Here is a 27083-nt window from a genome sequence, read left to right as displayed (position 1 = left end):
CTGTGCAGCTCAAACCTGTGTTGTTTGAAGGTCAACTGTACAACCTTTCCACAAATAGAAAGGTATTTAATACAATTAGTTATTCAAGACATGCAAATTTAAAACAATCCTACAAAAAGAAGTTCTTCAATATTTCTTATCTACCAAATTTGGGTGGAAAAAAGGCGGTAAGTAAAATATGCGATTTCATATACTACTGGGGTAGAGCTTTCTTGGAGAGTAACTTAATAATAAATATTAAAGGCATTATGATAATAATACTGAACATATGATATGGAAAAGTGTCTATGATACATTGAATGAACAACACTAAACTGAACAGTATGTTAATGACGTCATCTTCCTATTTTAAAAAGTGATATACTTATGTCAATATGTATTTGAACATGCATATAAAAAAAAGACCGAAAAGAACTATACCAAAATAGCAGCTATGGTGGGTGGGAAGTGAGTATCCCTTTTACTTTACATACTTGGATATAATTTGAATTAATCGACAAGATTCACAAGTACTTATTAAAATTTATAAAATACAATAAAGCTCCATTAGTAATAAACTACTATTTACTTTTGAAATATTTTCTTCCAGTCTTTTATATACATATACAAACATTCATACACGTACCTACTTATACACGGGAAACACAAGCTTATGGTTTTATAACCTGCTTTTCACTGAATATAAAATTTTCTCTACCAGTACATCATAATCACCTGGATTAGCTGTAAAAACGCAGATTTCCTGATCTTCACTTACAAATTTACTAAATCTAAGCACTGTAGACAGGGTCTAAATCTTTAGCAAGCACTTTATTCTTATGCTTACTAAAGTTTGACAACCACTGATTTATAGTGAACAGTGAGTGAGTCTTTAAATTGTCTTCTACACTACACCATTTAGGAGATGTCACATTTTAATCAACACTTGGCTCTGCACCATTAACTCAAATGCCAAGTTGCCCGCTGTAGACTAGAGATAGAAATTGGGTAATTTCTAGGGACAGCAACATACATAGGTAACTATGTTCACACACACACACACACAAAAAAAAGAGAGAAAAAAAGAATGACAACCTATGGATATTTAGTGTCAAGAATGAAAGCGTTATAAATCCTAATACCTTTATCATTAGCGTAACAGATACATGTAATGACATCTTAGGTCATCAAGATAAGAACAATTTAAATTCTAAGAAAGCTATTTTGTGCAACAGTTCTTAATTTTTGGTACTATTATTAAGAACTATGCACAGTGGGGGAGAGGGGCAGGGAGGTTTTTAAAAAGGACATACACGATGCACCTGGAGAATATTTGGTCTTCTATCTTTCCGATTTTATGTTTTAAAAGTTGTCCTCTACCCAACTTTTTCACCTCTCCCTTCCCTTCTCAAAATAGCCAGATAGTTTCAGAGTGTCCCATTTTAGAGTCTACACTCTCTGTATCTTTCCCTAACACATATTTAAACACCTACGATGTATCAGGCACTGTTGGAGAAACAAACAGTATCCTGATTTCATGGAGTTTACATTTTAGTGGGAATAAGAAGATAATGAACCGATAATTAAGAAAACAGCTAGTATGTCTTGAAATAAAACCGATTAACACCATGGAGTGACTGTAGGGCTCTACTGCAGCTCTACCATCTGCTTCACTTTCCATCTCTACTCCCAACAATTGTTTTGTTGCTGAAAATATATTCTCAAGTCAGTTGTGCACTTTAAAATTTATAAGGAAGAATGAAAACTGAGGTTGGATGACAGGAAAATGTCAAGCACAAAAATATTGACTTAGTAACTATTAATTACCATCCATATCAGTTTCCATTTCTTCTCCTTCTTGTGTAGTACTGGGTCTCTGGATCTTTGGCTTGATCACAAATGGACATTCTTTTCGGCACAAATCTACTTCATGCTACAATCAAGGGGAAAACAATAAGGTAATCTTACATGTATATACCAGGGATTAAAAAGAATTACAACGAAAGAATGTCACAGGCAGCTTACAGAATTGGTTTCTAAAAACAAAAGGAATAAGATCGCTCTTTAGGGTTATTAGGATAGTTCCCAGGCTCAGATCTCACCACGCATAATAATACCTCAAGTCTATAAATGAAGATAGAAAGTCCACTATGAGATTGAAAAGCTGCCATGTCCAGGTTGGTGATGAGGTCAACTACTCTGACGGCTCTGGTGACAAATGTTATCTGGTCCTGTTCATCGCCTAGAAACTTTATGACCTATCAGGGAGAGAAAAAGAGATAAAACCAATCAAATGAAAAGACACAAAACTGTAAAAAACGTGCTCCTTTGGAAACAATGCAGTCTAAGGTCTCAGGGAGTCAGTACAGTACAGGAGAAACATGTGTTTGATTCTTGGTGCTTGCCAAATGACAGTTCTATCACTTCTGGCAATTAATCTTCTGAGGTATTAGGGACATGAACTACTTTTCAGGATTAAGCTGGTGCCCAGTATCCAGCACATAGGAAAACATATCCCCACTAAGGTCATGATAAGACGTGGCAATGTCTTAATTAGTACCCAGGGCCTCCTATCATACCATGCTGGAAAATAATCAATTCTTAATAATGGAAATAGCTGCTCTTAAAAGTTGTTAATGAGATAACTGGAAGGCCAAACTTGAGAAATTAAGTATAACATTTTCTGGGTAAGCGTTCTTATGCTAACTGCTCTCACTGTGAACCATTTCAAACTTGCAACTCTACACTCTCTTTTAGTTGACTTCCCACAAACATATTTTTTAAAGTAGAGTACCTTCAATAAAGCTTCCATCATTCCACAGGAGACCAAGGCTTCGCCACCAGCATCATAGCTGGCCAGATGGTATAAAAAAGAGAAGAGAGCAGTGGCAAACTGGTGAGGGTATGGATCCATGGAAGGATCTAAAAGGGAGATTGGGAGAGGACAGAAAGAGTAAGATCAGAATTTGCTGTTAAGTTGGCAGGATATTAAACAAAAGCAGACAAGATGAAGGGTAGGGTTCCTCCTGGTGCCTAGGATAATAACCATCAAAACTTACCAATCATGGCCTGGATACAGTTCCGCACAAGTACAGGCAAAAACCCATGGTAAGAGGCAGTTCCAGTACAATCAATAATACTGCTGAGTTTGGGAGTTCTCTCCAAGTGGACAATTGATGTTAATGTTCGTAAAGAAGCAGCTTTAATCTCCTGTGAAAACAGAAGGTAAACGTGGGATGTGTTAAATAAGAAATACATGACCAATCCAAGTTGCTAATACCCCAAACTCTAAAACTTAAGTCATTTTACTGGTAATTGCTTGGGGTAGATGGAGGTTTGTTGAGAATAACACTGAAAACCCAGCATTTGTTAACTCTGCACCTAAATATTCAAAGAGGAAGAAGTAAAAGGGCCAAGCTTCCTTCCCTCCTGGGGTTCATTCAAAACCTCTGGGAAAAACCAAAAGGAAAATACATGTAAGTCTGATATACACAGGAGAATACTAATAAATACTTACCATAAGCTGCTTATCTGTTATTTGAAGGACATCTACCAACTCCTCTATCAACCCATTATACAAGATACTGTTTGCTGACTCCTGCAAGGCATTGGAATACACTGCAAAAGGAGAAATAAACACTTTAAGCAAGAAGGCAGTGGTCAAGCCACTGCCTAATGACAAAACCTTTTGGCACCTACTGGTTCTGGGGAAGGACTCCCTTCCCATCAGCACTGGAGGGCAGAATCACTGAATTCTAGAGGACTGGATCAAATATAATGATAAGCTCCAAATACCCACCAAACTGACCAATTCTCCTATTAATGGTATCGACTGTCTTGAGCAAGGATTTTCAAGAATAAAAGTATGAAAAGATAATAAAGAGTTAATTTTTTATAACATTATTACTTCAAAACTATTATGCCTTGGACTCCATTTTAGTCTCTCCATGTGTTTCTATTTTTTTACAGGAAACACACAAGCTATAAAGAACAGAATTTATGGACTACTGTAGATTAAGTCAGAAATTTGTATGACACTGAAGTAAAACTTGAGAATACAGGTAATCCACTTCCAATGAATCCTACACGGAGGTAATATTGAACGTAGTCTCCCGAAGTACTAAGTAATGGGATTTGAGTACATTTGTTAAAAACTGAACGTGCTAACCCACTAACACATCAGAAGTTATGCTAGTTACGAGTAAAAACAGAATAACAGGAATTTCAAGGACCTACTATATAGTATAGGGAATTATATTCAGTATCTTTTAATAACCTATAATGGAAAAGAATCTGAAAAAGAAAAAAAAATCTATGTATGTATAACTGATTCCTTTGTTGTACACCTGAAACTAATACAACATTGTAAATCAACTATATTTTAATTAAAAAAATTACAAACTTCACTTTAAGGAACTCATAGCTTAAAAGAACAGAAAAACAAGTAATAACATAATAAAGAATAGTAACATTAATAGCAGCTACCATTTTATACCTTTTATGTGCCAGGCCTGTACTTTAGGGGTTTTCATTTAATCCTCAGATCAGCCTATAAAATACATACTATCTCAATATTAAATGAAGAAACTAAGGCCAAAAGGATAAACATATGCTTAATAATCTGCAGAATCAGGGTGAAAGCCTAAGACTGATTCCAAAATCAGTGTGTTTTCCACTCTATCACTCTACAGGAAAAAGTAAAATGCATAGTATCGACTATTTAATGAATCCTTTCTGATTTATTTCAAAATTATACTCCTATAGAAGAGGAAGATGAAATGGGAAGAGGGAAAACAGGGCCCACTGGGAGATGGCTACCTGAACACTCATTTAAAACAAAAGACCAAAATAAAAATTAAATCTATATATGTCAATAAGCATCATTCTTTCTGATCCAACATTAAGGAGTCCGAGAATGATGGAAATGGTGAACACTAGGAATGCTGGCAATTGTACAATTTCACTTGTCACCTAGGTAACTTTAATAAGCCTCATAGCAACAGACAGTTGAAGTTCAAAGGAAATCAAGTCTAAACTGCCTAACCAGGGCCTGTTAATTATACCTTGTTGTTCTCTTACCTAATATAGATATTGCATGCAGCCTGGCCTGAACAGCCTGTAATCGCTTCCTGTGATTAGAAAAGCCATGGGCCAGCCGTATGTGTGTAAATAACAGCATCTGTAAAGACATTAAGACCTAAATTAGGACACCAATGGAAAAGGTGAGTATACTTTCTGGGGGCTAAACCTTACCCATTGGGCTACTTGGTTAAAATGGTTTATTTTTGCTATTTGTGATCAAAAAGAACAGTTCCATTTTGAGGTCAGATGACAAAATGGGAGGGACAAAGGCTCACAGAATCCTAATATCCTAACATAAGCCAAGAACTATACTGGAAGGTGACAAACTGGAGACACTTTGGCAAGAGTTCTGATTATCATTAATCAAATTAAATATTTGATCACCACTACAATGAGCAGAAAAAAATAATACAACTAAATGTTTTCTCCTTTGGTATCCAAAGTGTTGAGCTGCCACCACTTCTTAGATACTCATGGTGAATAAGGCAGCTTATATTTTCTTCAAACTCTCATAAGGACTGAGGAAGTCAGTTAATTGTTGACCTTACTAAAGGTGAGAAAGGTGAGGAAATTAAGGCCCACAGAGGCTAATCTGCCCATGGTCTGACTCCATTCTTTTTGCTATGCTATCTCCTAGCTCCCGCACATATAATTGATCCATATGGCTAACAACCACATGTTTTAGATATTTTTAAGACATATCATACCTGCTTATCCTTAGGAATGCTGTACATTTTGGTAAGAGATTCCATGATTTCAGAAGGGCTTTCTGAAATCTACATTAGAAAAAAAAACATTTAAGAACAAAAAGTGAACCAAATGTTAAGAAATCAGCCAATAGTCAAAGATTCCCCCTTACCTTGTCAAGTTGCTCTATGTGAATATAGTGTAGTGTGTTACTAGTTGTCTGAAATTAAAAAGATAGGAGAGTTGTTAGGAGTCACTGTCTGTCTATCTTAGCTTCCCCTTGCCATAGGACTGTAAGAGCTATCTGAAAAACAAGATATCACCCTAGGTGGAAGCCTCAACTGAATGCTCTTAAAATCAAAGTATCTTTAGAGGCTCCCCAAATACCCATTTTATACAGAATATTCTCAGGAAAGCTTCTTTGAAACCAGTAGTATCAAAATATAATGCCCACAGCCAGATACATTTCATATTCTTCCTTATCTGTTTTTAACCTTCATTGACTTAATATTCACAGCAAAGAATGAATCCATGAAAATGGTTTCCCTCTAAAAGTGCATTAGAACTATTTTCAAGGCACCATTAATCTAGAAAGATTATTTATTATTATGTATTCCAGGTAGAAAGAAAAAAAGGTATTTTATATACATATTTATTATTATATATTGTAGGTAGAAAGGAGAAAAAAGATCTTATTCACCAGGCTACTTCTAAACCAAAGTGAATTTTGGGATCTCTTCAAAGAATATGGAACGACCAGATAATTGAAGCAGGAGCCTGCAAGCAATATATAGACTTCCTGCAGGCTGGTTTAAGTAAAGAAAATTGAGCCATCACTATCCAGGTTATTATACATATAGCATGGTAGAATTCTCAACTGAGACTGAGGAAAATACACAAGTCATAACAGTGCCCCATAAATGGAGTCCTGTCTTTTGGCAGTTCCAATGTAAGTAAGATTCAAACCTATTAGAACTGGGCATACAATGAACACTTACTCCTCAGAAGCTGCTCAGTATATTTAGCTTGGGAGAGTAGCACTGTAGCTCAACATCATTCCCTCATTTTCCTGAGGACTCCTAGGAAGTCAACCCCAGTTACAGATCAGACTCTATTAGAATAAACCTGAATGAGACTCACCCTTTTCTCGATTTTGACCTCGGCCCCAGGGTCTGCATAGAATTCAAAGTGTAGTGTAGTTGCACTCGGTGGGTATTTCTGTGTATAAAAGCACACAAAGGAATCAGATACCATTTTCTCCCTAATCTTCCCTCAAAGTCCTAGCCAGTCTTGTTTTAGCAGAGCTCTAAAAGCCTTCATATTCCTTACTTGTAAGTTATCAGTTGCTCTTTCTTTCAAGAAATCATTTTGACTGCAGCTATTCTCAAGAGGGGAAAGAGGGGCAAGTCTGCACCCAGTAATAAGAATCCAAGGATGGAGGACAAAAACAAGGGTGTAGGTATCAGCTTGAGAATGGAAAAAAAATATTTTAATGGAAGCCTCAGAGTATACTGTGACCTTTTGATAATCTTTATTCAAGCTATGCCTCATGGACATACACTCGTAATTCTTCAAATACTCCTTTCCTTACCATTCTATACCATTTCTCATGATATCCAACTGCTTTTCTGCACAGGCAGATAGCAAGTCAATATAAACCAGACCCTGACAACAAATCCTCTTTAACTCTAGAAAAGCAACATGAAAAACAAAGTAAGACTGCAACAACATGCCCATTAAAGCATATCTTTGAAAGAAATCAGTAGCAGTGGCTGGGGATGGAGATTGTTGTATACCTCTTTATACTCTTTAAGAATCTTTTAACATGTATATATGTGTATTGCTTCCTTTCAAAGTACACAAAGTTTTCAAAGTCCCATGACATGCCAATAGATAAAAAGGATTTCTTAACATAGGCTGAGATCAAGATGGGCAATGGAAATCGTATAAGCCCAGTAAAGAGTATCATACTGTTCTCTCCAAGTGGCCAAGAACAACCTTAATATACGTAAGAAATCTCAGAAGTAACCAACTAAACTTTAAGGTGAAAAATTATTTTCTCAGCATTGGAACTCTAAACTGAATATCCTTTAAGATTTCTATAGCTTTGATTATTAAGAGAAAACACTCACCTTCCAAATTACCCAATGTCCATTCATATAATGCACACTAAAGAAAGTATACCAGCAAAGGTGAGAAAGTAATTTGTTCTTATTTGTAGTTTTTTTGTGACCAGAAAAAGAACCATTTTCACAGGGGGAATAAGGCTTGCTAAGAAAAATATACCACATTTCATTGCAGTCATTTGTCCTATACATGACAAATCGACAGAAGCAGTATATCTGCTGGAAAATATAGTTGCTTCTTGGCACAGGACTGTTATAATAATCCAATTGTGCTTCGTGGTTCTACAGCAATGTATCAAAGCAGAAGGGAGGATGGCCTGAGCTTATAATCTAAATGTGAGTGAAAGATAAGAGCAGGACAGGGCATGAGGGGTAAACACGGAAAGCACACAGAACATTATAAGTTCTCAATAACTGAAATGGCAGAACCGTTCTCCAGGCAACTGTTCTTAAATCATGCCAGACTGCCCAGAGTTCTGATAGTTCCAGTGAGAGAAAGCAAGGAAATGCACTTTCTGGGATTTTTCAGCACTTTCAAATGGATTCACCAAATGCAGTTTCCTACTCAAGAGCTGGATATGATAATATACTGTGTTTCTGAGATTCCTCATCTACCTACCACCAGCACATTGAGGACCCAAGTTTTTCTAAAAGGTATGCTATATTCTCAACTGAACTCGGGTTCCACAAAGGTCCTGATTTAAAGTAGCAACGTTAAATACCTTATATTCATTGTAAAGTAAGGCTCAGGAAGAGGCCACACACAGCTCTGCAAAGAGACACTCACATCCCAAAGACTTACTTACCATCATATGCAAGTCTCTGCAACATTCTGCAAGTCCAAAGCCATTCTCCTTTCCACCCCAGCTCTTAGAAAAGGAAAACAACAGCGTTAAAAACAGTGCTTAAGGTAGACGTGTGTATAAAATATTAAGAGTATATGTCTGCTTGGAACACAGTGTTGTGAAGACACCCAACATTAAAGTCAAACCAAAAAGAGGGAGCAAACAGAAGCAAAGACTTAAGACTAAAGGCAAGATGGTCTGCCTAAAGGTGATTTCTCCAATGAGGTCAATTTCATTGTTCTGTAAGGATGTTACTGGGAAGAACATGAGCAGCTATTGTAAGCAAATGCATTTTACATGCCGACAGTCATGCTTGCTGAAAGGTGAGTCTTAATCCATCAGGTCTCCAGCACTGTATTATGCTTTCCATGCTCAGCCTGTTCACCTCTCTCACTAGAGTAGAATCACATACTCTCTGGGTCCTCACTTTTTGACATAAGCCAAAGTGCAAAGTAGAAGATTCTGCACTGCTTATTACTACTGTACTGTGCTACCACAAAGTCTTAAAACTCATCAATAAGTACTAGCCCCTAAGGGAATGGGGGAGAATGGCTCAACTGTATACTATTATTAACTTCCAAATCTAAAATCCCAGCCATACAATCTTGCTTAAAAATTAGCCTGTATTTTCAATAGCATTTGAAATATCAGTCATTTTGCCTAATTCAAAACCCTCCCAGGAGTAGGGTGGGTATCTGTTGAAAACATTCAAGAGCAAATGCATTAGTCCCTGCTTCCTGGGACAAGGCATACAGCTGGGGTAAACAACTGACAAACTTGGTGAATAAGGGCTTCGAAAAGTTCCACACACTCCTGGGAATCTTCAAGGTCACATGTATGCCCAAGCTTGGGTACATTCTCAGAAAAGACCTGAGAAGGCCCTAAGTCTAGCTGACCACTAAGCTAATAGAGACTTCAATGACCACATGAAACAAAGAATTATGAAAACAGTTCAGAAAAGTCTAAATAAAAGTCTAAATAAACAACAACAAAGCATAACAACAAACCCTGGGGAGGGGTGATAATCTGATTTCCAAGAGTTGCTACACTGTAATATTCAAAATGTTCACCATTCAACAACAAAAAAGTGAGGCATGCAAAGAAACAAGACACTATAAAACACATGCAGGGAAAAAACAAAACATTATAGCAACATGACGAGTGACATCAGCACGATGGCCAAATAAGATGTCTGTCGCTTCCCATTCCCTCCACCCCAACAATAATTTGGCATCCATCCATGGACAAAAGTGCCTTTATGGGAGTTGTGGAATCCAGCTCCATAAGCAAAGGGATCTGGGAGGAGTCCTGCCCACCCGATCGTTGGCTAAGACATACAGAACTCAGTCCGAGTTGTAGCCCCTGCAGTGGCCTGTGAACTGGCTGCAGCCACTCTCAGTAGCTGTTTGAAAAACTCTAGTAGAACACTATCTCAAACAGTCACCCATGAATGATAAAGGTTAAAGGACAAAAATCTTTTTTAAAAATAAGATCTAAAATACTCTGTTTATGAATATACAATATAAAAAGAGGTAAATTGTGACATCAAAAATGTAAAATGGGACAGGAGTAAAAGGGTTTTTGTATGCAATCAAAGTTAAGTTGTTATCAGCTTAAAATTGACTATTATATGATGTTTTATGCAAGGCTTATGGTAATTATAAAGCAAAAACCTAGATTAGATACGTGAAAGATGAACAGAAGGGAACCAAAGCAAACTACATGAAAAATCATCAATTCTCAAAGAAAGGCAGCAAGAGAACAAGGGAAATATAAAACAATCAGAAAATAATTAATAAGATGGCGTTACTAAATCCATGCCTATTAATGATTACTCCAAATGTAGATGGATTGATTTTTCAATCAAAAGGCACAGAACGACTGGATGGGAAAAAAAAAAAAAAGACCCAACTACATGCTACCTACAAGAGACTTGCTTCAGCTTTAAGGACACATGTAGGCTCAAAGTGAAGGGATGAAGAAAGATATTCTATGCAAATGGAAACCAAAAGAGGAAGAGAGGTAGTTATACTCATATCAGACAAAACAGGATTTGACTCAAAACCTGTAACAGGATGCAAAGACGGTCATTATATAATGATAAAGGGGTAAATTCAAAGAGGATATAACAATTGTAAACTATATGCACACAATATTGGAGCATCTAAATATATTAAGCAAATACCAACAGATATGAAGGGAGAAACAGACAACAATACAATAATAATAGGGGATGTCAATATTCCACTTTCAACAATAGATAGATTGTACCAAGAGAAAAATCAAAATGGAAACAGTGGACTAGGAAACACTGGACTCAAACTATACTTTAGACCAATGGATCTACTAAGCATATACATAACATTTTATCCAACAGCAGAATACACACTCTTCTCAAACCCACGTGGATCATTCTCTCAGATTATATGACAAGGTCACAAGACAAATCTTAGCAAATTTAAGACTGAAATCATACCAAGTATCCTTCTGGACTCCAATAGTATGAACTGGAAATCAATAACAGGAAGGAAACTGGAAAAGTTCACAAGGATGTGGAAATTAAACAATACACTTGTAAACAATCAATGGATCAAAATAAGAAACCAAAACGGAAACTCAAAACATCTTGAGACAAATGAAAATGGAAATACAACTTACCAAAACTAATGGGATGGTGGGGACTACCAAGATGGTGGAATAGAAGGATGCATCATAGCTCATCCTCTCCCACAAATACACCAAAACTAATGGGATGCACCAAGAGCAGTTCTAAGAGGGAAGTATACAGGGATAAATACCTACAAGAAGAAACAAGAAGTCCTTAAATAAACAACCTACCTTTATACCTAAAGGAACTTGAAAAAGAAGAACAAACTAAACCCAAAGTTAGTAGAAGGAAGGAAATAACAAAGTTCAGAATAGAAATAAATGAAACAGAGACTAGAAAAACTATAGAAAAGATCGATGTAAATAAGAGCCAGTTTTAAAAACTACCCAACAAAGTAGACAAAACTGGCTAGATTGAGGGAAAAAAAAGTGAAGAGTCAAATAAAATCAGAAATGAAAGAAAAGACATTACAACTGATACCACAGAGCTATAAAGGGTCATTAAGAGACTACTATGAACAAATTGCCAAGAAACTGGACAACCTAGAAGAATTGGATAAATTCCTAGAAATATATAGCCTACTGAGACTGAATCACAAATAGAAAATAAGAATAGACCAGTAACAAGCAAGCAGAAATAGAAAATATGAATAGACCGGTAACAAGCAAGCAGACCGAATCAATAATCAAAAAACATCCCAAAAAGAAAATCCCAGGACCAAATGGTTTCCCTGGTGAATTCAAACATTTAAAGAATAATTAGCACCAATCCTTCTCAAATCCTTAACAAAAAATTGAAGAGGGAACACTTCCAAAATTGTTTTACAATGCCAGAATTACCCTGATAACAAAGCCAGATAAAGATACTACAAGAACAGAAAACCAAAGGCCAATATCCATGATGAACAAAGATGCAGAACTCCTCAGCAAAATACCAGCAAACCAAATTCAACAGCACACTGAAAGGAACATACAGCACAATTAACTGGGATTTATCACCGAGATGCAAAGATATTTCAACACATGCAAATCAATAAATGTGATACCACATTAAGAGAATGAAAGACAAAAACCACATGGTCATCTCAACAGCTGCAGGAAAAGAAATAACAAAATTCTGCATCCTTTCATAATAAAAACTAAAAAAAAGGGGTATAGAAGGAACATACCTCAACATAATAAAGGCCACATGACAAGCCCATAGCTAACATTATACTCAAAGATGAAAGGCTAAAAGCTTTCCCTCCAAGATCAGGAACAAGACAAGGGTTCTTGTCACTCTAACCTCTCCTATTCAACGGAGTACTGGGAGTCCTAGCCAGAAAAATTAGACAAGAAAAAGAAATACAAGGTATCCAATTCAAAAAGGAAGAAGTAGAACGTCTCCATTTGCAAATGATATAAACTTATATATAGAAAGCCCTCAAAGCTCCACCAAGAAACTATTAGAATTAATAAATTCAGTAAAGTTGCAAGATACAAAATGCAGAAATCAGTCATACTCTAACAACTATCTGAAAAAAAAAATAAAAGAAAACAATTCCATTTACAATAGCATTAAAAAAACAGTAAAACACTTAGAAGTAAGTTTAACCAAGGAGGTGAAAGATCTGTACACTGAAAACTATAAAAACTTGATGAAAGGTATTAAAGAAGACACAAACAAATGGAAAGATATCCTATGTTCATGAACTAGAAGAATTAATATTGTTAAAATGTCCATACTACTGAAAACAATCTACAGATTGCAATTACCATCAAAATTACAATGACATTTTCCCTAGAAATAGGAAAAACAATCCTCAAATTTAAATGGAACCACTAAAGACCCCAAATAGCTAAAGAAATCCTGCAAAAGAACAAAGCTGAGTATCATATTTCCTGATTTCAAACATCATTACAAAGCTATAGTAATCAAAACAGTGTGGTTATCAGCATAAGAACACACACAGACCAATGAAAAATAATCAAGATCCCAGAAATAAACCCTCATTTATATAGTCAACTAATAAAAGGGAGCAAAGAACAATCAATGGGGAAAGTATAGTCCCAATGGTGCTGGGAAAACTAGATAACCAGTTTTCTGATAACATAGAGAAAAATGAAACTGGACCCCTACCTTACACCACTAAAAAAATGAACTTGCAATGAATCAATGACTTCAATTTAAGACCTGAAACCATAAAAATCCTATAAGAAAACATAGGGTAAAAGCACCCTGATATTGGTTTTGGTTGGATATGACACCAAAAGCAAAAAGGGCAAAAATAAAGGAGACTGTATCAGCAAAAGAAATAATCAACAAAATGAAAAGACAAGCTGAAGAATGAAGAAAACACTTGCAAACCATTGTGTCTGATAAGAAATTACTATCCAAGATATAAGAACTCATACAACTCATTAACAAAAAACAACAATCTGATTTCAAAATGGCAGAGGAACTGAACATTTTCCCAAAGACAAGATACAAATGGCCAAGAATTACAAGAAATAGTGCTTAATATCACTAGTCATCAGAGACATGCAAAATGTAACCACAATGAGATATCACCTCACACCTGTTAGAATAGCTATTTCGAAAAAGATGAGGTAACAAATATTAGTGAGTATTTGGAGAAAGGGGGACCCTTGTGCACTGCTGGTGGGAATGTAAATTGGTTCAGTCACTACAGAAAACAGTATAGAGGTTCCTCAAAAAATTAAAAATAGAACTACTATATGATCCAAAAATCCCAGTTCTGGCTATATATCCAAAGGAAAGGAAATCAGGACAAAGAGATACCTATGCTCCTATACTCATTGTAAAATTATTCACACTAGCTGTGGTATGGAAACAACCTAAGTGTCTGTCTATGGATGAATGGATAAAGATGTGTCATGAATGAATGGATAAAGAAGATGTGCTATGTATATACAACAAAATACTTTTTAGCCATGAGAAAGAAGGAAATTTTGCCTTTTGCAACAACATGGATGGAACCTGAGGGCATTTTAGTAAGTGAAATAAGTCAGAGAAAGACAATTACTGTCTAGTATCACTTATACATGGAATCTAGAAAAGCTGAATGCACAGAAACAGAGAATACAATGGTGGTTGCCAGGGGCTCGGGGTTGGGGAAAATGGGGACATGTTGGTCAAAGGGTACAAACTTCGAGCTATATGAAAAGGATCATGGGGTCTAGTGTATAGTATAGTGATTACAGTTAAGAATACTGTATTATATACTTCGAAGTTGCTAAGAGAGTATATCTTAAATGTTCTCACCATAAAAAGGAAATAGTAACTGTGTGAAGTGATAGTGTTGAGATTAATCCTACTGTGGTAATCACTTCACAATATATAAGTTTATCAAATCATCAATACATACCTTAAGGTTACACAATGTTTTCCTTCAACTATATCTTCATAAAGCTGGAAAAATTAATAGAAACTGTCCCTGAGGAAGTCTAGTCATTGGATTTAGTAGGCAAACACTTTAAATCAACTATTTAAAATATGTTTAAAGAGCTAAAGGAAATCATATATAAAGAACTAAAGGAAATCATGAGAATGGTATCTCATCAAATAAAAAATGTCAATAAAGAGTTAGAGGTTATAAAAAAAAAGGAAGCAAACAGAAATTCTGGAGCAGAAAAAGCATAGTAACAGAAATGAAAAACTCACTAGAGTGGTTCAACAGCAGATGCAAGCAGGAAAAAATGAAGTAAAGTATGATAGGGAATATAGAAGGTCTTCCAATTTTAAAACAGGATGGTAGGGAAGACTTCACTGAGATGCTAGCTCTTAAGACTTAAAGAAGATGAGGGACTAAGCTATAGACACAACTGGGGATGTAGCTGCATAGAGGCCCTGCAGCAAGAGTGTGCCTGGCACTGTAAAGGAAAGCAAGGATGTCAGGTACCTGAAATGGACTGAGCCTAAGGGAAAGAAATGTGAGCTGAGGTCAGATGCTTGATTTTACATATGTATTATAATTGAAGTATCTATTGAAATTGGGTAAGATCACCTAAGCAGAATGTAGCTAGATGAGAGACAGAGCCTGGGGTGGATCCCTGAGCCACTCTAATACTCAGAGGCTGAGCAGAGGAGGACATATCACTCAAGCAGATATAGAAAGGCAGGAATGGAGAACTACAAGAACCAGGAGGGTGGTTTGGAAGCCAAGACTATTGTTCAATCTTTAAAAATGATTATTTTGGAAGAATATTAATGCTGTGGGAAAATACTCACCATAGGTTATATGGGTGGAAAAGCAGCATATGAAACATGTTATTTTTTCCACATGGTGGTGGGTTGAGGATTGTTATTTTCTTCTTTAGAATTTTCTGTATTTTCTTAATTTTCAACACTGAACATGTATTACTTTTGTACAAATTTTAAGACAAAGGTATTTGAGAATAAATATTGGAAGGTGAAAAACAGAATCAATGAACCTAAAGATAGAACAATCCAGATTATTCAGTCTGAAGAGCAGATAGGAAAAAAACATAAACAGTCTAAGAGATCTGTAGGACTTCATCAAGTGTACAAACATATACATAATGGAAGTCCAAAGAGAGAGAAAAAGGGGCAGAGAGAGCATTTAAAAAATGGCCAAAATGTCAAGTTTGACAAAAGACATTAATCTAAAAATCCAAGAAGCTCAATGAATTCCAACAGGATAAAACTACAGAAATACATAGGAAGACATATTATAATCAAGCTGTCAAAGGCCAAGACAGAGAATAATCTTGAAAGCAGCCAGAGAAATGTGACTTGTTCTGTACAAGGAATCCTCAGTGAGATCAACAGCTGATTTCTCATCAGAAACCACGGAGGCCAGAATGCAGTGGGAAGCCAGATTCAACGTGCTAAAAGAAAATAACTACCAATCAGAATTCTATAGCTGGCACAATTATCCTTTCAAAATCTAGGAAAAATCAATACTTTCTCAGATAAAAGCTGAGAGAGCTTGCTGCTAGTAGACCTGCTTACAAGAAATGCTAAAAGGGAGCCCTTTAGGCTGAAATGAAAGGACATGTGACAGTAACCTGACTCCATATGAAGAAACTAAGAACACCAGTAAGGTAATTACACAGGTAAATACAAAAGGTAGTATTCATGTATTCTTGGCTTTTAACTCCTTTTTCTGTGTTTAAAGGACAACAATACGAAGTGGGATAACAGAGCTATATAGGCGCAAAATTTTTGTCTAATCTTGAAACTAAGTATTAATCTGAACTAATTTTTCATTAATGAAGATGTTAGCTATAATCTACAGGGAAAACATTAATAACTAAAACAAAAGATAAAACAAGAAAATAGAAGACAAACATTAAATCAACTAGACTTAAGAGACATACATATATACACACACAATATGTAACAATCCACCCAACAGGAGAATACACATTCTTCTGAAGTCACATATAGTCTCTCTGTGTAGACCATATGGCTGTCCACAAACTTCAAGAAACTTAAAAAGAATAAAATACAAAGTATCATATCCAACAATAATGGAAAGAAATCAGAAATCCGTAACAGAAGGAAATCTGGAAAATTCACAAACACGTGGAAATTAAACAATATACTCATAACCAATGGATAAAAGAAGAAATCACAAGGGAATTAGAGAATCAGCTAAAACAGACGAACTTTTAGATACACCAAACAAGAAAAAATTCATGTTCTTACTTTCTCATGCTCATTCTTTTAAAATATACAAATATAGATAGAAGGAATCAGTGAAAAGGGAAAGATTTATGACAGCTATTATGTTCATCTTCAACAACACTCAGAACAAGTTAACTTGATTTCTCTGATCCTTATCTCTAAATTGGGCTTATGCACAAGCATACCTCATTTTACCGAGCTTTGCATTATGCTTTGCTTTATTACACTTCACAGCTACTGTGTTCTTTTACAAATTGAAGGTTTGGGGCAACCCTGCATTGAGCAAGTCTTGGTTTTTTTCATTTTTCCAACAGCATTTGTTCATTTCACATCTCTGTATCACATTTTGATAATTCTTGCAATATTTCAAACCTTTTCATCATTATTATATTTGTTACGATGATCTGTGATTAGTGATTGTTGATGTTATATTGTCATTGTTTTGAGGTGCCACAGACCATGCCCATGTAAGATGGCAAACTTAATGGGAAAAAAATGTGTGTTCTGACTGCTCCATTGACCAGCTGCTCCTCCATCTCTCTCCCATTCCTTGGGCCTCTCTGTTCCCCGAGACACAACAATATTGAAATTACTTTAATTAATTAACTTACAATGGCCTCTAAGTATTCAAGTGAAAGGAACAGTCACATGTCCCTCACTTTAAATCAAAAGCTAGATTAAGCGTAGTGATTCCTACACACTGGATCTATTTCTGGAAACTTTCCACTGTTATTACCACACTATTTTAATTCCTTATAGTTTTATAAAAAGGTAAATACTCAACAGTAAAAGTACTTCATCATTCCATTTTCAGTATTTTCTTGGCTATTCAAAGACTTCCAGTGAAGAAACATAGAATTTGCTGAAAACCATTAGGATAAGGGATTTAAGTATTTGATGCCACATAAGAGTGACAGGTTAAGTTAAATCCAGGATCTGAATTTGCAAGACAGTAAGCTTGAAAGGTTATACATCTTCACAATTACTTTCATTTCTTCTGTTGCCACAAATAATTGTTTTAGAATACTTCTACTATTACTGTCACCACTAAATCTTTCTATCTTCGTGATCTAATAAAAATTAAGCCCCTATGATTAGAAAGTTGTGGTGTGCTGGGATCCTTAAAAGACCATGTCAAGCCAAATTTGATTCATGAAAGTCTGTGATGTGGTACTTCTGAGATATTACCATTATTAAATACAAAGAAACATTTCTTACAAAATTATGTAAAGTTAACATGGGAAAACACTGATGCTCGTATGTTAAGTAGGGTATAAAATTACATATACTGTATGTGCTCAGCTATATAAAGAAATATGCTTATAGACTAAGAAAATGTACCAAAATGCTAAGAGCAGACACATAATTATGATAAATTTTCTTCTCTACATTTCTAAAATTTTAAAATATTGAGCACATGTTTTTATTATGATGTTTGTTTGCAGCCAACAAGATAAATCTATGAAATGTTTAAGATTCCAGGTTACTTATTAGTACTACTCAGACCAGCTAGTTCTTGGTCCTTTTAATTATGCACGTATATCACTTTCTCAACTACTATGTGAGCTTTTTAAAGAAAAGAACATATTTTATACTATATCCAGCACAGGGTTAGTCATATACTTCTTGAATGTTACCAAGTGGAGGGCTTGAAAAAAAAACTGCTCAATCAACTCCAAATGTCTAAGACAGGAACAGCAGACACCATATTTCACACTTTAACAGGGACTAAAAGTCCAAAGGCGTTTCCTAAAAGTAATGTAACTTCTGAATCTCACTGTCCTTACCTACCTCCTGGTTACCGTATGACCCTGGCAATTAAGTAACATCCAATAAAAAACATTTATATCAACCATGGCATATTTGACACTACCTCACTAGATGGGATTTGCTAAAGAATGGGTATGTATTCAGACATCAGGAAAAAGGTCTTGATGCTCTTTGAGATGGAACTATGAGATTTGGAAAGATTTCGTAACTTAGCTCAATAGGATAGCCTAGACCAGTGGTTCTCAAAGTGTGGTCCCTGGACCAGCAGGCTTATTTGGTATCACCTGGAAACTTGTTAGCAATGCACATTACTTGGCTCTGTCATAGGTCTACTGAATCAGAAACTGAAGGCAGGCTGGAGAGTGGGATTGAGGTCAAGGGGTGTGAGCAGTGAAGGGAGATCAATCTATTCTTTTAATAAATCAGTTCTTTCTCATGCATGCTCAAGTTTGAGAACCAGCGCCCAAGACCTTCACAAAGCCAACCAACTGGCTTTTAACTGATTCAGTAAGTCTTCCTGGAGAACTGCTGCTACATGCTGCTACATGTGCAGTTCACTAATATCTGTGAATATTACAACTGGCTCACATTACTGGGTAACTGAGTAACTAAAAAACTACCATCAGAAAACAGTTAAAAATAATCTCACTTTAATATACATTTCCTCTGATTATTTCTAGTGTAATCTTTTCATATTTTATTGGCCAATTTTAAAGAAATATTCCATACTCCTCTGTGAATTATCTGTTCATAAGCTTACACATTTTTTAAAAACTAGGTTACTTACATTTTTATTGATTTGTAGGAGCTCTTTATATACTTATTATTCTTTTGTTATATATTGCAAATATTTTTTCCAGTTTAAGAAGTCATCTGTCTCATCATACGGAAGTTTTAATATTTTCATATAATGAAGTTCGTCAATTTTTTAAATGGCTTCTAGGCTTCTTGACTTTAAGAAATCCTTCCTCATGAAAGATGTCAAAAGTTGCCTGTCTTTACCTCTATGTTTCTAGGATTTATATGAATAGTGTGACACATTTTCCCTCAAACAGCCAACTGTACCACTGTTTTGATCATAAGTAACACGAGGCTTACGATTTCATCCTGCAGACAAATTTGTCTATTCTTGTGACAATTAAAAAACAAAATTACTATGCTTACGTTATTTCGTTCTCTGCAATAGTTACCTCTCTACCAGTATTTTCTCAGATATATTTGTGCACTTCCATTTTTCAGATGATGCTCTTAACAGGCCTCCACTTAACCAATTTGACAGATTAACTGTATTCTTCATGCTTTCTGTAAAACATACTGACTGACGCAGCCTGCTGCAGGCACTCTTTTGCTCCCACCAGTTAACTGTATATGTACCAAGTAAGGTATGTTTGCCCCCAAACTCATTTATGTCACCTGCGTGTACTATAATTATGTAATTTTAAATACTATGTTTAATGACAACAAACTAAAAAGGAAATTATCAAACTAAGTTGAATATTTTGCAAAGACCAAAAGGCAAGATGCTAAAATAAAAACAGTGTCAAATTAGGGAAAAGAGATTCAGGGTAGATCTTAAAAATTTACAATTCTGTATTTTGGCTCCTTCGTAAACTAAAGCCTTTATACTGTCGCTCCACTTTAAAGAAATCACAGATTATAGTCCATGTAAGCAAGATAACAGACTATTTCTTACTCAAAGTCAAGTCATTGGCCCTACATTAGAAAGACAGGTAAGGTAACTGACATTTGTGTTTCAGTTTTTAAAAAACTGATACGTTCTAATCACCTACCAACTATTGGACCCTAACTGCATCGAAGAGGGCTTCTACTATATTGAGTCTTGTTATGCAAAAAATGGTGTCTGTCTCTGTGAACAAACGTAGACCATCTTTTAAATCTGTAAGTAAAGGGCTTAGTTTTGTCCTAACAGATCTTAAATACTGCTGGTTAGGTTTTATTTTCTTTTTACTTGTTTATATAAGCCATCTGTCCAATTACTGCCCATTCACATTCCTTTCTCCTCACCAAAGGCAATATTTCTGGTATCTATCCTTTAATTTTTGTCTTCTAAAACTCTATTTTGCTTTGTGTATACATTCTTAAGTTTCAGAAATGGTACTCAGCAATAAACATCTTTAAAAATGTTTTCCCCCTACTCGGCATTATCTTTAAAAGCTATCAATATTGCTATGTGTATTATTTGGTCCACTACTTCTAACTGCTACATATTCCATAGTTATGCACACACATTATCCAATCTACTAATAATGGACACCTGGGTGGCCTCCAACTTCTCACTACCACAATGATGCAATATTCTCACAGATGTCACTTTATGGAATAAAGTAATACCATCTTTGGGCTATATACCCAGGAGCACCAGTCTACACTCCTATGAGCAATACAAAAGGGTTCCTATAGCCTCACATGCCTCCTAGCACTTACCACTACAGTTTTCTAATTTCTGCTAATCTGATACATTTTATAAAGCTCTATCTTATTTTATTGGTATTTCTTTAATTACTAATGAGTCTGAGCATCTACTCACATGCTGGATTCCCTGATCTATGAATTATCTATCCATATCCTTTGTCTGTTTATCCTTGTTGGTTTGGAGGAGTTCCTTGGATATTCTACACTGACAATCCCTCTTCAATTTTAAAACATTGCTACACTTCTTATCTGTATTATCAGTATTCTTAACAGTATTATCAGTCTGTTAATGTTTGTCTTTAGCAGTGCCGCTTAATGATGTCCACAGAACAGCTGTTACTTATTCTACCAATTGCTTGAATGTGTTATTGGTTCGTGACAAAACAAGTTTGCACCAGAATGTTATTCAACCACATCAGTTAGGACATTGTTTAGTTCAAAAGACATTTTTCTTTATGAAGAAAATAATGTGCTGATTTACATTCCAGTGTAAGTGACTTCCTTAGGAGTAGCACTGAGCTATGATGTTTTTTGTTGAAAATGAAATCTTAATTTTGTAGTATAAAACTCAAATTTTTACCCTGTGATTTATGCTCTGGAGTTAAGAATTCCTTCCCCACCAATAGGTCACAATATAACCCTCTACATGATATTCTCTTATTCATTTTTCTTGCCATATTGGTTAGATTTTGTACTACAATAAACATCTTTAAGTGGCCAAAGTATAGGCGGCATTTTGAATTCAATGGATATGCGTCAGTTTTCCCATTATGACTTCTAGTATCTAATTTATAACTTCAAAGTTTCTTTTCCTGGCTTCCTAAGAGTTAGTATTAGTTTTTATTAATGTGTTGAATTTTATTCAAATGTTTCTTCTTTCTCTTTTTAAATGTTACTTGGGGATTCAATGTTCAACTATCTTCCATTCTCATAATAATATAAGAAATTATTTACAATATGTTAAGAAAACAGGTTGCATGCCTGTATATACATATTTGTAAATCCAGGAAGAAAATATGCTCAAATTTTAAAGGAGGCTCCATCTGGATGAGTATCAGGTGATTAATATTTTCTTTATACTTTCCTGTATGTCCTAGAATTTTCACAATATATGTTACATTTATAATCATACAAAAATGATTAAGTAATCATGTACCTAAAAATAGCCTAAACTTTGAGTTTTATTTTTGTGAGGTAAGCATTTTTCAGCTTTTAAAAGCCTACCAATTTTTTTCCAAGAAAGCTTTCTAGCAATGGCTACCTCTCTCAAACCCAAGTATGTATTATCAACTTGCTTCTAGGAACACTGGATGATAGTTTGGCTGTACTGAATTTTAACGAGTGCTTTTGCCTTCAATTAACAATTACCATCACCACAAACCAATTACTGAGTGCAGCACTAAGTACCCTATATTTTATTTTATTCTGAAAGTGTTACAGTAAATATAACTAAATTCCCAGATGAGAAAATTGATGTCAGAGCTAAAAAGCTGGGCCAGGATTCAAAATCCAGATCTTTTATTGCACTCAGTAGTTCCCTCGAAGTAGAATCTGATTCTAAACTTTCTTTCCAGAAGAGAAATTACCGTTTTGAACAAAGAGAGATTCTCCTTTGTGAGAAGAGATTCATAAAATCCCTCAAAATTACTTCATAACAATTGAGAATATTTTCTAGGATTTGGGGGGAACTTAGCTAAACAAGCCCCAATAGCTCTACTCGATTAGGCCAGTAAAGTTAACTTAGGGACTCCTATCCATTTTGACACTGCAAGAAACACTTGTGAAAAGTAACAATATGGAATTTTTGTGCCCTTTCAACTCTTCACCCATGACTCACCTCTGCCAAATGCTGCAGCCGGGTTAGCAGTGGGGTTCTCTTATCAGATCCAAGGCGTGTGATGTAGTTTGATCTTTTGCTAAATACGTACAGAAGGTTAAGGACTGCCAGCACCACTTGCATATCAGAGGAAGCCAATAAAGTTGTCAAATGCTGCAGGGTATTAAAAAAAAAGGGGTGCAAGTTCATGGTATCAGGCATACAAGGCTTTGAAAACCTTAAAATGCCAATGGATGATAGATTTATCAACATTTACAAGGCTATCAAGAAGTTTAACAATACAAAAAACATTTATAAATATCTCAGCACCTACAACATACAACCTTATCCCCAAGCATCTTACAATCTGGCAGCAAGCCAGAAAAGCCCAATTAAGGTAAAAAAGAGAAAGTGAATAGTAGTTCAAAATTGCATAGGTATCTCCATAGGAAGAAACAGATTACAAAAGAGACAAATGTGATATTTTAATACATAACAATTCAAGAAAATTGTCTCCAACTAAACTAAAAGTATAAACTCAGATAATTTTATGCTCCTTCTGTATCCTTTACAACAAATACAAAATTGGAATTAGTTAAACACAGGGTCCTCACATAGAAGCTAAAAATAACAATAGCTGGTGGCATTTATGACTGTTATGATAAAGTGTACATAACAATAACCTGAGAGTGACTATCTTGGCTTTTTGATACAATCAAAATTCACCAATACATTGAAACATTTGGTCAATGTTAAAATCAATACGTAATTTAGCTGGAAATGAACCAAAGTATTTCTGGTTGCTGATTATCCAGAAGACCTTGAATTTCTTTTTGCAGCTTATCTATTTTAATTTCAACGGACTGCTTATTCATTGCCCACTTAAAACTGCAGGTGCTAGATTTGTAGTTATTTCACTTCTTAAGCCATTTGCTTTCTACCTGTTTATTCTGATTCTGTTTCTTGAATAAAGACAGGGAAACTAACACATAACAGGGCACTAAAGCAATAGTGATAAGAAGTCTAAAGTTAGGCTAAAGGAAGATAGTTTCTTCTTATAGTGATTTCTGACCAATTTGAAAGTTCACTGATTTCTGTGCCCACTTTACTCTAAGAATACATAGCATGCTATTATACATTTTGGGGAGCGAGGAGAACAGACTGAAAAGAAGCACATTAAAATTTAGAGGAGCAATGAGTACAGTAATGGGTCAAGGAAATCAAACTATGTATAATTTAGGTCTGCTCTGATAACCTGGAACAAAGATCAATTCCTATAGATTCCCAAGAATAGTTCAATACATGTATTACATTCTCATTAATTTCTTGAATCTTCTAAGGCAGGGTGACAGTAAAGTACCTTCTGATTAACCCTGTGAAGGGTATCTTTAGTCAAGAAACATCCTATCATTGTCTTTGACACTCAAAACCCCAGAACTCCATAAAGAAAAGGAGAAGAAATCATCAGAAAGAAATAGCAATTTCCTTATTTTTGGACACGAACAATTCTAGTTAAGAACAGATCACATAGGCTTGAACCTCTCCTACCTCTATGGAACTATACAGATGCCGGGAAAAGCTGTACTCGATGAGCAAGGCTGTAAAGTTCAACACAGCCAAGAGAAGCATTTTCAGTTGTTCTCTTTCTGGCCTATCACACACAAGCATCCATGACATATTCTCCACTGTCTGTCCAGCATCTGCCAGAATTCCATCGAAGCGGTCCAACAGATCCACCCAGTGATATAACTCGCACTGGAGAGGGGAAGAGAAAGAGAAAGATACAATAAGGTAAAAGTACTATGTGGGTGCTTTGTAGCCGAGTTTCACTGCAATAGATTGCTGAGCATGACACCTAGATAAGTTCACTTCCCACTTTTGCTTCTCTTCAATCTTCCACCAATATAGTACTTATATGAGAAAGATCATACTCTAAGTCAAAAGGACCTGAGTTTATGGTTATATTCATCAAAATATGTATGTGCTAATACCAGCAGACACCACAAAACCCCTAACTAGATCTTCAGAGGGAGAATTCTGGCTGCACTCTGAGGTCTACAAATACAAGGACTTTCTTTGCTAGGACCCATTTTATCAGAAGTGTTCATTTTTAGAATTACCTAAAGAAGAGTCTTTTAAAATAAAAATAAAAATCCTGAGACTAACTCAAACGCATACAGTCAAACTAAAGGAATTTTGTGGTTGAGATTATTTATCATCACCTGTGTAAATATTCCTCATCCTTGGCCAGCAAAATTTTCTTTTTACATTTCTTACAAAATTTCCTTGGCAACCATTCACAGGCTAAAAGCTACCAGTCTAGCACTGTGCCAGCATATACTAGATGTTTATTAAGTAACTGCTAAAAGAGGCTACCCTACTATGGTTTCCCATTGCATATGAGAGCATATAAAATGATGTACTAGACCAGAGAGCCCTATCTTTTGGAAACATGGGTTCACATACCTTTCCGATGTTCCATGTTTTGATCTGCTGCAGTTCCAAGAGGAGCTGCTCATCATTACAAACTTTGAGTTTGTCTATTAAGGCCCTGCAGTCTGCAGGCTGAGAAAAACAAACAGGTATTCACAAAAGGGTGTTTTGGAGTATGAGGGAAACACAAAAAGGAAGAACAAGAAAAAAACTCTTACACCAATACACTCAACAATGTGACTTTTGACAGAATGCACTGCTTAAGAAAAGTGGAAACCTGCCAGACAATCACTTGAGATTAATATGGAAATCTTATCATGAAACAATCCATCTGTATATTTTAGCCTGGATAAACTTGTAGATGTAGATAAACTATTTGGAAGAGTACAGACAAAAGAAATAAAGGAAAAACTAAAATCAATGAAAACAAAATGAAGGCATCTGTATCATGGTCTGAAAGCAAACCAGAATACCTGATAAGAAATGCTGAATCAGAGGAACACTACGAAGCCCTAGTGAATTCACAAAGGTGAAGATCAGCACTGGCTATATTTTTCTGCAATATTAAACTGTCCAATTATAGGAGGCAAAGAGCTTCTGAACTGTGTAAAACGAGGACTCCATCCTTACTTGGGGTTCCTATTTCCATATATTCCTGTTCTCTTTTACTGATGAAAGGGGCTGTTTCTCACGTAACAAGGTGTGGATTGAGAGGTCATAGTAAATTTTCTGAAAGGGGTGGGAAGAGATAGGGACTAGGAGACAGACGTTTCTATTAATGTATGGCAGCTGGAAGCAATTACACTTGCTCTTTAACTTTGCAAAGCAGTACAGTATCCTGGCAGTGGGCCTAGATTTGGAATCAAACAAACCTGGGTTCAGCTTTTAGCTTGACGCTAAGTTGTTTGAGCACGAGCAAGTCCAACTTCTCAGCCAGTTTTCTTACCAAGAAAACAGACCTAAGAAGTACCTCAGAAGTGTGAAGCTCAAATATTTGCACATACATAAAGCACTTATCTCATATAATAGGAGCTTAAATATGGAAAGACAGAATACTATTACAAAGAGCATGGGCTTTAGAACTAAGACAGTTGGTAAGCAACCTCTTCGAATCTTAAGTATTCTCTTCTGCAAAATGAACTAACACAACCTATTTATCCAGCAATGTTGAGATTTAAACTAGGGGTATTTTTCACACCCAAAACAGAACATGGGTGGAATAACAGGGGCTTAAGGGCAAATGATTTTTCTTTAAGCTAAGTCTGAAAACTTTTCTCTCTCTAAAGCAAGCATTATTAAGCGCTACCTCAAATTTCTGTGGTAATTAAGGTAATTAATTTCTTCCTCTCCTTGAAGTCATACAGGTTGAGGTGGTGAAGCAGTAGAAACAGGTAACATGGGAGTCTGAATCATCTGCTCATGCAGTTCATTTGTGCCCTTTGGACCTACTCAGGCCTACTATCAAATATACCACTTCGATTTCTAATGGAATGCAACCATGCAGATCCAATTTTATGATTCTGTGGGTTAGATAACACCCAGTTCATGATGAAGATCTGGGTCCTGTAATCATTTGGTATCTCAAAATCAGGCATTCAGTCTTTATTAAGGTCCAGTAATAAGCCAAAAGCTGCTTTTCTGCATGTTAGAAT

General features: G+C 35.6%; 1 protein-coding gene across 10 annotated transcripts in view; it reads right to left on the bottom strand.

Moving 5' to 3' along the window:
• HUWE1 (HECT, UBA and WWE domain containing E3 ubiquitin protein ligase 1) overlaps nt 1–27083 on the bottom strand; it is a 138825-nt gene that overhangs the window by 78723 nt on the left and 33019 nt on the right. For all 10 annotated transcript variants that reach the window (XM_031445133.2, XM_064483130.1, XM_064483128.1 and 7 more), the window contains 13 exons: nt 25465–25563; nt 24547–24753; nt 23020–23172; nt 8681–8743; nt 6889–6966; nt 5921–5968; nt 5769–5837; nt 5059–5158; nt 3497–3597; nt 3039–3189; nt 2774–2901; nt 2097–2237; nt 1807–1912 (listed from right to left, as the gene is read on the bottom strand). In XM_031445133.2, coding sequence (XP_031300993.1) covers nt 1807–1912; nt 2097–2237; nt 2774–2901; nt 3039–3189; nt 3497–3597; nt 5059–5158; nt 5769–5837; nt 5921–5968; nt 6889–6966; nt 8681–8743; nt 23020–23172; nt 24547–24753; nt 25465–25563 — 1444 coding nt within the window. The remainder of the gene's footprint in view (nt 1–1806; nt 1913–2096; nt 2238–2773; nt 2902–3038; nt 3190–3496; nt 3598–5058; nt 5159–5768; nt 5838–5920; nt 5969–6888; nt 6967–8680; nt 8744–23019; nt 23173–24546; nt 24754–25464; nt 25564–27083) is intronic.

The sequence above is a fragment of the Camelus dromedarius genome, chromosome X (assembly GCF_036321535.1).
Source record: "Camelus dromedarius isolate mCamDro1 chromosome X, mCamDro1.pat, whole genome shotgun sequence".
Lineage (NCBI taxonomy): Eukaryota > Metazoa > Chordata > Mammalia > Artiodactyla > Camelidae > Camelus > Camelus dromedarius.
The sequence above is the reverse complement of the archived record's forward strand: the minus strand, read 5'-3'. Positions and strand labels throughout refer to the sequence as shown.